This window comes from Lygodium microphyllum, chromosome 18 (genome assembly GCF_053477565.2).
Source record: "Lygodium microphyllum isolate KBCC chromosome 18, Lygodium_microphyllum_v1.1.10, whole genome shotgun sequence".
Lineage (NCBI taxonomy): Eukaryota > Viridiplantae > Streptophyta > Polypodiopsida > Schizaeales > Lygodiaceae > Lygodium > Lygodium microphyllum.
This window is the reverse complement of record NC_141152.1, coordinates 73,488,825-73,500,770: the sequence shown is the minus strand read 5'-3', so window position 1 is coordinate 73,500,770 and position 11,946 is coordinate 73,488,825. Positions and strand designations below refer to the sequence as shown.

At 36.2% G+C, this 11,946-nt stretch overlaps 1 protein-coding gene across 1 annotated transcript; it reads right to left on the bottom strand.

Annotated features, from left to right (window-relative positions):
- Positions 1-1,504: 1,504 nt before the first annotated feature.
- Positions 1,505-4,518, bottom strand: LOC148021023 (uncharacterized). The gene is made up of 7 exons (XM_087698860.1): positions 4,363-4,518; positions 4,051-4,240; positions 3,254-3,321; positions 2,925-3,096; positions 2,691-2,792; positions 2,385-2,542; positions 1,505-1,876 (listed from the first exon to the last, which is right to left on the bottom strand). The coding sequence occupies exons 1-7, from the start codon at positions 4,414-4,416 to the stop codon at positions 1,697-1,699; spliced, it is 924 nt and encodes a 307-aa protein (XP_087554986.1). The 5' UTR covers positions 4,417-4,518; the 3' UTR covers positions 1,505-1,696.
- Positions 4,519-11,946: the final 7,428 nt, after the last annotated feature.

Genomic DNA, 11,946 nt, shown 5'->3' with positions numbered 1-11,946 from the left:
ACCTTGTTGCGTAAACACCATTGTATCAATCTTGTATCAAGAAGTATATTGTTGTAAGTTTATATCTTGCAATAAAAAATCAAAATCTTATTCTTCTTTAAGTTAATTCCTTGTAATTTGTGAACTAATAATTCTTGGTTTTTCCAAGTTCTTGTTGCCCTCATAACACTTGCTAATAGACATACCCATAAATGCATGCCTGTGGATCGTGTTTATGGTTACATTTTGTTGCCATGTATCTTTGTGGAGAGTGATTTAGAAATTTGAAATTAGACAATCCTTCTCTAACCATTAATGATAGATTTTCTATGAAATTGATATGTACAATAATATTGATATTTCTTATTATATTAGCACTATATGTACCCATTATTCAAATATCCTTTCAAGTTATTAGATTTTAAAAGTAGAACAAAGTGGTTGTTTCTTTTATTTTTTGAATATAGAACATGACAATACATAATTTCAAGAAATCTAACCAATGCAATATGATATTTCAAAAACTACAAGGGTTTAGAATAAGCTGGAAAGCACATATTTTCATGGCCATCTTTCAAAGTAAAAGAATAAGGTAATTTTAAGTAGCATTTATATTTAAAAATCTAATTATAATTCATCAAGAAGATCTTGTGAATAATATGTTGGTATGTGTATCATGCATCCTCATCAAGATAATTACAATAAAGAGGGGAAGGGGGGGGGGGGAGATGAAGGTGTTATGGATCACACAAATATGTATGTCTACTATGTTGATTGACTATAATATATCTTTAAAATGGCATTTAAAGATATATATTTATACATAGAAGGCTATAATCTAGTAGGGGTATACAGATTGAATAGAGACACCACATTTTTATCTATGAAGATCTCACAAATAAGGGGTTTTTAAAATTAGTCTTTGAATGCTATGATAGTGATTTTACACATACAAAATCTCTGAAGGTGAACTTTCTCTTAAAACTATCACAAATACTTAATTTGTACCATCCATTAACATAATCAAAGTTCCATTAAACCTTAATATCGTATGGACATGTTATTTCAAATGTTGTCAAATAATGTGTGAGTCCTACATATTAAGTAGATTGTGTGCACTTTTGTGGAGAATTATGAGACTAGTGTTTATGAAATAATGAAGCTTGAAATATTACTACGAATATGCAAACCTTGAGAAGGTTAATGTGAACTTTTTGAGTGCTAACGTAATAAAAACCATAATCTGGAAACATGAGATAATTAGAGGAGTCATATTAATTGTCATGATGTTGCCAAAGTAGAAAACTAAAACCTTTTAAGACAATTCAAAGTTAAATAGTGTTGTGGTTTTCTACATTGACATCCATTTCTCATAAAGCTAAGCAAGATATGGAGGTAAATGTATCCGAATCATGGCTTCTTTATGTCAACAAGCAAGCAAGTGAATGATTGCATTCTATTTTGATTGGAATTAAGAATTCCCATGTTTTAAGTATGCAAACATATTGTATCACTATGAATGCCCTTTTTCATAAATATAGCAAGCTTTAACAAAGCTAGTGCTTCGTTAGCATTCCATTATAAGTTTCCATGCTACAAGTAGTGGCACTTATTCATTTGTACATCTAATAACTTTAGTTATTTCTTCTAGTAGCTCTTTTGTGACAAATTCTTTAAGCCACAAAGGTGTTTTATCCAAATGAAGTTGATTGTAGACCTAGGCTACATGCTTGTTGTGGGAAGTTGGAGATAATGACAGTGCAAGAAGCTTCATATAGCCACCTAATTTAGAGCCTGATTCTGCAATATTGAGGCGTGAATCAATGTTTTGATACATGGATTTGTATGATTCTTTACCTATCACCTTGTAGAGTGTTCGTACAGGTGCTAGAATTGCCTGCAAGAACAAACACAAATTGATTATCTTGGTGGCACACCACATGGATAGCCTATATTGCACCTCCATTCTATGATTACTTTTAAAACTCCATACTTACATATTCTTTGAAAATTTTCTATCCCCTTATGTACCTCTCTCTCATTTATTTTTTCCCGTCACCTATTTTGATTTTTACCCTTTGTCATGATAAAACTCTTAGATATATAAACTAGTATGTTGAATGAGCTAGTGCTATCTTATTACATTTCCCTACATACCCCTCCTCTCATAAAAAATGTACTAGCATAGTAATCTATGGTTAGCTAGTGCTATCTTATGACATGTTGTCTCTACACACCCCTCCCTCATCAAAAGGTATTAAATAGTAGTCATAGATTACTTAAGTTTATCTAAATATATTCTTGAATTGAAAACTTCTAAATCTTGTGAAAAGGTACAACAAATAAAGTAACTAAATGATACATCTTTAAGGTAGTTGATAGATGCAAAAATGAAGCATGTAGACCTGGTAAGTGGTTGGAAGCAAGTGTGATATGCCAAGCCTGTCAAATGTATTGTCCAAGAACCATTCACTATGGCATGAAACCACCACATCATTGACAATAATACTTCCCACAAGGGTGAAGGGATTGTAAAGGCCCATCAAGTGATCCTTTTTGACATCTATATACAACAACATGCCTTGTTAGAACTTTTTGTAAGAGGAATTTATGAATCGTAACACTTTAACCATTATACACTACACAAAAAGAAACATTATGTATAATTTCCATTGAATATGGAAAAAGGTTACAAGCAAGATGCTACTTACTAGTGACAACAGATTGGAAGACATTCAAGTCATCATCAACAACCATCATCATATCACCTTGATGAATGTCAATAGCTCTTTTATAGATCATAGCATCCTTCTCTGTATGGCAAGGCCACAATATGTATGCTTGCTTAGCATCAAATGTATCCATAGTAGGACTAGTTGAAAGGCAAATCATGGTAAAACTATTATTAACCAAACAATGTTTTGGTATACGGTATTCAAATCAACCTGATTTAGTAATGGTGAAATGGTCAGGTGTAAGTTGTAATGTCTTGCTGGTGTTTGTTTTGGGATTCTTAAGCAAGATAGTAATGAATTCAGATAATGCATGTGCATCAAGGTGACCATTGGCATACACATCTTGATAAGAAACTTCTCCATCGTAATTGACTACAGCCACCTGTGCACAACTAGATAAGATTATATACCGATATTTTACAAATTAGAATTAGAGTATTCACATGAAATTATCAGTCTACTACATTCTATGGTTAAATTTCAATAATATGTAGACGTTATACTACTTTGAATTGCATGATGGGGATGATGTATGTTACCTCATCTCCAATTGCAAGTTCTGATATTTGCTTATTTATGCCACCTCGTGTCTTGATCAGCGCATTACCTTTAAGGAAAAAATGTTGTTATAAATTCCAAGTCAATGGAATCACACTAAGGATCTCACTTTAAAGATGCAAGTGTACACTAGACTTGGATTGCATAAAGGGTGTTGACTATTATGTGTCCATGGTATAGAATTGAGACAATATAGGGTCTGATCAAAGGTATATGTGGAAGGTTTTTATGGATGTACACTAAAATTGGCACTTTGGATGCTGAGTTTTTTTTTTGAGAAAGCATTTTTCATGTTGTGACTTTGAAGCATGATTAGACTATTTTAAAAAAGGAGGTTAAAGTGTCCCATTGGGTAGAATCATGAATTTAGCCTTTATTACAAATCAAGTCCGTTCTTCGCATATAGGCGCCAACGGATCTAGGTAATACATACTAGGCGCTCCGCGCCTAGACTCAGTCTGGCGCTTTGCGCCGGGGCGGACGCGATTTTTGCGGGCAGGGGCGGGTGCTGGACACGTGGCACCCACCCCCGCGTTCTCTTTTTTTCTTGTGGGGGAGGTGGGGGGTTGCCTCGTGGCACCCGCCCCCACCTCTCGTTAACTAATAATAAAGATAGACTTCAAACCATGCATTATAAGTCTCCACTAAAGGACAAGGAAGCCCGTATAAGTTTAAGACTGGTTACGTCCGATGCAGTGTTCACAGACTGGTTAGTGCTACAAAGAATTCCGTAAAAACGCGTATTACGTCGGTTGCAGAAGTTCTATGAAAGACGCACCAGGGAAGCAGCTGCCGCCCTTTCCACACTTTCCGTATCGAGGCTGGCAACCTGAGCCACAGTGATCGTCAGAGGTCCCGCAGTATCCGAACCTGCTGCAGCAGTTCTTGCCGCTGCAATGTTGGCCGCCGTTATCGGACCCGCATCGCTGCGCTTCGGCCACCATCGCCGCCATCACGATCATCGCCACCTGCAGCCAGCAATAATGTGATTATTAATCACGGGTTACTATATATGCAGCAACTATACGATATTTACATCTTACTTAAATATACACGACAATTGCAACTGGCCATGCGAGAATATCACCACCTGTATGAGCACAGCTGCTACACTAAGCATGCGAGAAGCTCTGATCACCGCCATGGCGCAGAGAATCCTGGATTAGCAACTATAACAATTTGTAAGAGAAACTGCTCAGTCTCTCTGCTGGCTTGTTGGTGATTAGTTTACGTCCCTGGCGTGGCTATATAAATAGTTTGGCTACTGGATGGGCAAGTTATTCTGGTGGATGCGATTCCATGGTACTGTACAGCTGCTGTGTATCACATGTTTTTCTTGGTAATTTTCGATTCAGAAGAACGTGATTTCCGTTGCCGGCGTCATCGCGCACTAATTTACAACTGTGCGAATTTAGAAACAGCGGACAATCTTTTGTTCGAGCACGCCTCCTTCGATCGTCCTGTTTTAATTCCTCAAGTCAACAGCACGCGCGCACCCGGCGGGCCCGGGGAGGGGGAGATGATGGGCGCCATCCGATGGTCGCCCTTTCAATGCTCGTGTGTGAACTTTCAATATTGCGTTGCTGCGGAACATCAATAGTTTTTCCATTGGTGGCTTGAAAATGATATATGATTTTGGCTTGCCCTAATCTCTTTAATGCACTTTATCTTGAATGCACAAATTAGCAAAGAAATGAAAATTAGTAAGGTATATCACATGGTTTGGAATTTCTCGAGAAGAGTTGGAATGTGAATTGGATAGGTGGCTTCTAGCAATCCCCTAGCAACACCACTCTACAAAGCCAAGGATATCCTTGCCAAAAATTCACTCTATCTGTTCCAATAGTAGCCATCCGAGACTCTTCTCTAGGTCAAGTGACTTACAAATAGAACCCTAGGATTATTAGTTACTCTTGCTCTACTTATACTCACGCTTAACTATCTTGACAAGCACATTGCTTGCCTGCCTAGCTCTTGACACTCACATCCATAGGTATTCAAGAAGCTATTATCAAAGCTTGTAATATGCTTTCCACACATGCAAGTCCAGTAATCTTGTGATCTGCCACTTGCTTTTCATACAACCATAAGTTGAAATACAATAACCCTAAAATATGCCCAACGTTTGCTTTTTGTAGACCTGTATAGATCATTGTTTTTACTAGCTAGACATCTTGACTAGAGACCCATAGTTGGATGCTTGCACGCTACTTAACTTTATCAAATGTGCTAAGAAGACTTTCCTTGATCTGCGAAATATGAGGAACTTATCTCCATTAATGTTAAACATTGGATCATTCCTAACAGATAGTATTTTAGCCATTTTACTATAGGTCATTGTCTCATACTCCCAATATTCCACTCTTAAGAAATCCATATCGCATAGTCTATTTTAATTGCTCCTTTGAGCACCTATAAGTTTTTAGTTTTTGCAAAGGGCTTCCATATCCTATTGGTCCATTAAGACCATCTCTCCCTAGTCTTAGTGAGCAAGTGTACTATCTTCAAAAGGAGGTATTTTGTGGATTTAGAGTCCTCATAAACTTCAAAATCAAATGTGATTGCATCATGTGTTCCTCCCTCTCATTGAGATTGTATGTTAAAAGGGACATCTCTCACTTTCTGTGGTTGGACTCTCCACACTTTCAATATCCTCTCATAGGCTTCTCGCCATTCTAGGGGTGTTCTAAATCATGTTGTGGATGCGAAACTTCATATTGGTTACTTCTAGTTGAGTATCATAATCTAAAAGCTCAACCAACTCTTTAGAAGGAGTCATTATTGAGGATGGTTTCCATGTTTCCCCTCTCCATAGTCGATGGCCTTCACTTCTTAATGATGAAGTGGTAGGCACCCAAAACCTCATGTCCTTTAATTTATGATCTTTCTACTCCACCTTGTGAAGATGGACCATTAGTCTCTCTTTCAATTTATGATAATTATACTCCACCTTGTGAAGATGGGCCACTAGTCTCTCCTTCGTACGCTCATAGGTTATCAATCTAAGTTTTGCTCAAAAATCAATATTTTGCGAGGTCACAATGGCCACTCCTAATTTGGCCTTGAGCTCGTCAACCTATTCTATTTGATATTTTACCACAATGGTTTATTATCTCATGATACATTCATTGTTAGGTGGAGATGACATACTTGCACACAACTACTTGCTCTTTGTATTGAATTTCTCATAAGAAGAGGGCACTACCCAAATTAGTCACCATGCACTATGCCATGTTTGAGTGGGCTTGTTTGGCTTTCCCTACTATTTTTTGGTACTACCTTCATAAGGTTGGTCTCTAGGATGGTTTTCACACTTGTGAAGGTGACTTGTAGTTGTGTGGGCTTACTGAACATCTGCAACTTCTCTAGTCAAGACCGATCATCTTGTCCCATTAATCTTACTCCATCTGCACTCTAATTTCTACCAGTCATATTTTAGCCTCCTCGACTTGCTTATACATTTCTTTCATCCCCTGGCCTTGTATCTTTAGCTCTTCGAGTTCCTTATTTTTTCTCTTTACTTGATTCTGGATCCTGTTGATGCATTGAAGTCTACTTCGAGTGTTCTTGGTATGTCTCCATTACTATGTCCAATCTAGCTCTGTAATTCTATGTTGTCTCTATGTACTTGAGCTTTCTCCTTGTTCAGTTTTTCACACAGTTGCTCTAGTGCAAGCTAGTTTTCCCCTACATATACCAAAATGCCACCTTGCTCATGAGAACCAATCATGGAATCATCCAACTATTGTCCATCATTTTAAGAGATAGCCTCCTCTATGAATTGCCCTTTGTTTAGCTCCAGTAGTTCTATTTGCATGGTTTGGAGGGTAATTAGCATTAGTTGTAGTTTTGGTTGTGCTTCATTGACTTTATCCTTCCCTCTACTAGAAGTTTCACATCTCTCTATTGAATGTTCATCATTTTTTCTTACCAAATCCTCTCCCCTGTTGTGTAGGTCCTCCTCCTTTCTATGTAGCTCTTCTTCTCTCTTATGCAAATCTTTCATTATAAGATCAATGTGTACCTGTATGAGGAAGTCTTCATATTCCTTCAAGCGTGTAGCTTGCTCTTGTTGTAAATTACTTAGTATTTATTATGGTTAGCATTAAGACTTTTTTTTCTTTGATAATCATGATTTTGTCCTTTTCTCCCTTCTCACCTCTTCTTTTTTTTCTTCTATTGTGATATCACTCTCCTTCTTCAGTTCCCTTCTTCTTTTTTCTTATTCTACAAGGATTCTATACATCTTTTCCTATTGCACATTGCCTTCCTGCACCTTATTCTCTATCTTATGTCACTACAACAAAAAGGCTCCATAGACGTGCCTGTAGACGTAATATTTGAACTGTGTTAAAAAATGTCAGGCACGTTTATTACCGCGTCTACTACCGAGTCTAAAATTTCGCGTCTAAAAGCACACTTATAGTGAAATCTACACGCGCATATAGACACGCCTATTGAGGCACTCCGTAAATATATAATCATATTTATAAAAAGTAGATATATTCATATTATGCATCTATATACGCATGTAACTGCGTGTCTAAAAAAGCGTGTACTTTGCAAATTTTTGACGATAATAGACGTGCATTTTTCTTGCAATTTAGACGCGCTGATAGACGTGCAAAACAAAGGTATGAAAAAAAAACCAGAGAGCATGTGGCTTTGCAAGCCACATGCTCTCTGGTTTTCTTCCCCCATCAACATCAAATTGTATGCTTAGGGAAAATAGAGAAAGATTATTTTGACGATTTTTGTACTAAAAACAAAACAATGTATGTAGAACACGAAATTTCATATATATATAGATGAAACGTTTTTTCATTATGAGTTTTAGTGCTTGACACCTCAAGCATGGTCGTGGTCGCAAGCACTAGCTGAAAGTAATACATATCAAAAATGAAAACTACAAGCCAAAGGGAGGCATGCATGCATGGGGCTCCTCTACATCTCCTCAAAGCGGGCATAATCGTCGCTACCACCACCGCTACCTGTGCCGATGTTGCTGCCGCTGTCGCCACTATTACTGCTAGTTCCCCCTTCGCTATCCTCAACTGCATCTGGTGCACAAATCGGTCGCCGTATGCGCGCGTAGTAAGCGTCAGAAGGTCCCCAAGAACAAAAGAACTCTACTTTTTGCACAAAAACCCATGAAGAAAGCTTGCACGACATGAATAAGAGACCAATTGGGTGCAATCTCCCCCCACGCCTTATGTGGCGCTCCACAAAGCATGTATTTAATATATTATTCATCTTCAAGCTCAAATAATAGCCCAATTTACAAAATAGCACGCTTTAGCTTTTGTGTTTGCTTTTGTACCACTAAAGAATTAAAGCTATTGGGCGCCCAAGAAGTCAGGCGGTACCCAAATACAATGTCCAATACAAATATTTAAATCGTGCATCCATGCGTATACAAAAATAATAAATAAATATCAAGCGCTTTAATAAATAAGCACGACAAAATATAGGCGCCATGCCTAAGATATGCGCCCATAAAAAATTGATGATAATTTGAATACACGCTATCCTCCAATGCTTCCTACTACCACCGCTGCTTGCTCTACATATCAACTGAAGCATTCACAATTGTTAGAAAAATAATACAATTAAACCGACAAAAGTGAATACCTAGCAGTCTTTAGCTACAAAAATAAATTGGTTAGAAATCAATCCTAACCTTAATTTATTACAAGTGCACACTTTAAACTCATAAACCTTTATTAATTTAAATATGTATTTTGTGGAATCACTTGCTATGGAATTATCCACTTACACATTAAATTAACAAAACGCCCGAAAAGGATAGGCGTCCCTATTGACTTCTCACACAAAGAATCCACTTTGTGTATGAGCCCTGATAATAATAAAATTTTACGGAATCCACCACAAAACCTCACAGAATCCACCGTGGAATATGCCTCTTGGCATCATATCCCTGGGGTGGGATAGCAATTGTCCTCAATTGCTATTAGCTCAATGTGGAGCTAGTAGTGTGGAGAAAGCACTTAGATCTCTAGCGTGCATCCATTGGGCCTCTTCAACAGGATGATTTTTAAACTTGACCAAATATCTAGAATATCTATGGCTAGATCTAGTGGTCATAAAGTTAGTATCTATAATAGTTTCAGGCTCAAGGATTTCAGTTTCATCATCTAGTAAAGGAGGGTTTTCATAGACAGGGTGTACAGGTAGTTGTCCTCTAAAAGGTCGTAATAGACTGATATGAAAGGTGTTGTGGATTTTCCAATGTTGTGGTAATTCTAGTTTAAATGCATTGTCATTGATTTTGTGTATGATCTTGAATGGTCCATAAAATCTAGGTGCTAATTTGACAATGGGGTGATTATCTGTACTTTGTAATCTGCGTTTTTCAATTCGTAACCAAACATAATCATCAACTTTAAAAGTCACAGTCTATCTTTTCTTGTTTGCTTGTTTTGTGTATAATTGCTAGGCTTTGGCAATCATATCTTTAACTTCATAAAAAATAGTAGCATGTATGTTAGCAATATCATCAGCAGTTTGAATTTTGTTTAATGATGCAATAGGTGTATGCAATCGATATCCATAGATAATTTCAAATGGTGCTTTCTTTGTGTAGTTGTGTGTGGTGTGTTATAATATGCAAACTGAAGTAAATGTAGATATGTATCCCATGTGTGTGGTTTTGAAATGGTGTAAGCACGCAAAAGATCTAAAATAGTATTGTTAGTAGCTTTTGTTTGACCATTTGTTTCAGGATGAAATGTAGATGAAAAATCAATCTTTGTTCCTAAGTTAACAAACAAAGTAATCCAAAAATTATTGCAGAATCTAGAATCACGATCAGAAATAATGACTTTTAGTAAACCATGGTTAGTGAAAACAGTTTTCAAAAACAATTGAGCAACTTGAGATGCAGTTAAAGTTTTCTTGCATGGAATAAAATATGCTTGTTTGCTAAACCTATCTACAACAGTCCAAATCATATCATGATTAGCTTTAGTGTTAGGTAGACCAGTGATAAAATCCATTGAATTCTGTTCCCATGGTCGTGATGGAATGGATAATGGCATTAGTAAACTATATTGTTTACCATGGTGTCTTTTAACTCGTTGACAAATTAAGCATTCAGATACAAAGTTAGATACATCAGTGTCCATATGTGGCCAATAAAAATCTTCAATCAATGTACGCAAAGTAGATATAATTCCTCTATGACCTTGATATGGAGGACAATGAATTTCATGCAAAACAAATGATCGAAATGAAACTGTCACACATAATCTTTTTTCATAAAACATGAATCCATTAGTGTAAGACAATGAATCAATATGAATCCAATTATTTGCAACTAGTTTATTCCAATTAGCTTGAAAAGTAGGATCCTGATGATAAGTATCTTTCATAGGGATAAGAAAATCAAATGATATCACAGAAATATTTTGAATTGTTGGTCTTCTACTCAAAGCATCAGCAACAACATTCTCTTTTCCAGGTTGATATTATATAAGGGGATGAAAACTTTGAATAAAAATGGCCCATTTAATGTGTCGGTCAGATATTTGTGGTTGACTAAGAAGATGTCTAATGCTTTGTTGGTCAGTTTTGATCATAAATTCAGATCCCATTAAATAATGTTTCCATTGACGTAAGGCTTGTACTACAGCTAACAATTCTTTGTCATAGATTGAATATTTAAGTTCAGATGGTTTGAGTTTGCAACTAGAGTAGGCTGTGGGATGAGAATCTTGCATAAGGACTGCTCATATTCCAGATCCACTAGTGTCAGTAACTACTAAGAAGAATGGTCTATTGAAGTCAGGTAATTGTAATACAGGAGCATGAGTTAAAGCATGTTTTAGCAAATCAAAGGACTTTTGTTGATTGTCAGATTAGTTATACACAATACTTTTCTTTAAGAGTTTTGTCAAAGGTAATGCAAGTAATGAGAAATTTCTCATAAATTTTTTGTAAAAATTAGCAAGACCTAGAAAAGAACGTAATTCATGCACATTTTTGGGTATGGGCCAATTTAAAATTGCTTCTATCTTTTTAGGGTCAACTTTAATACCTTCTGATGAAATAATATGTCCTAGATATTCAATTTTTGTTTGGAAGAATTCACTCTTTTCTGGATTAGCATATAATATGCGATTCATCATACGGCTGGTGCATTAGTTAATCCGAAAGGCATAACCAAAAATTCATAGTGTCCAAATTGTGTTCTAAATGCAATTTTGAATATATCAGATTTATCCAATCTTACTTGATGATATCCAGATTTAAGATCTATCTTACTGAATATGGCAGATCCTTGTAGTCTATCCATAAGATCATCTACCCTAGGTATCGGGTATCTATTCTTAACACTAATTTTATTTAGGACACGATAATCAATGCACATGTGATATGTATTATTTTTATTTTTCACTAATAAAATAGGTGCTCCAAATGGAGAACTACTAGGTTTAATTAATCCTCTGTTAAGCAATTCTTCTATTTGGTTTTGAATTTCTTTCTATTCAATTTGGTTATGTCTATATGGTGCTTTACATGGTGGTTGTGTTCCAGGAATTAAATCTATCTTATGATCTTCAGGTCATGAAGATGGTAATCTAGGTTGTAAATCAGCAACAAAACAATCTTGGAATTGGGTAAGAAATTGTGTATACCTAGGATGCATTTGTTT

Coding starts and splice junctions, on each gene's coding strand:
- LOC148021023 (XM_087698860.1), bottom strand. CDS start 4,416: ATGGCGGTGATCAGAGCTTCTCGCATGCTTAGTGTAGCAGCTGTGCTC. Junction 3,322..4,050: donor GGGCGGCAGCTGCTTCCCTG/GTGCGTCTTTCA, acceptor TTTTCCTTAAAG/GTAATGCGCTGATCAAGACA. Junction 2,543..2,690: donor CTTCCAATCTGTTGTCACTA/GTAAGTAGCATC, acceptor TGTTGTATATAG/ATGTCAAAAAGGATCACTTG.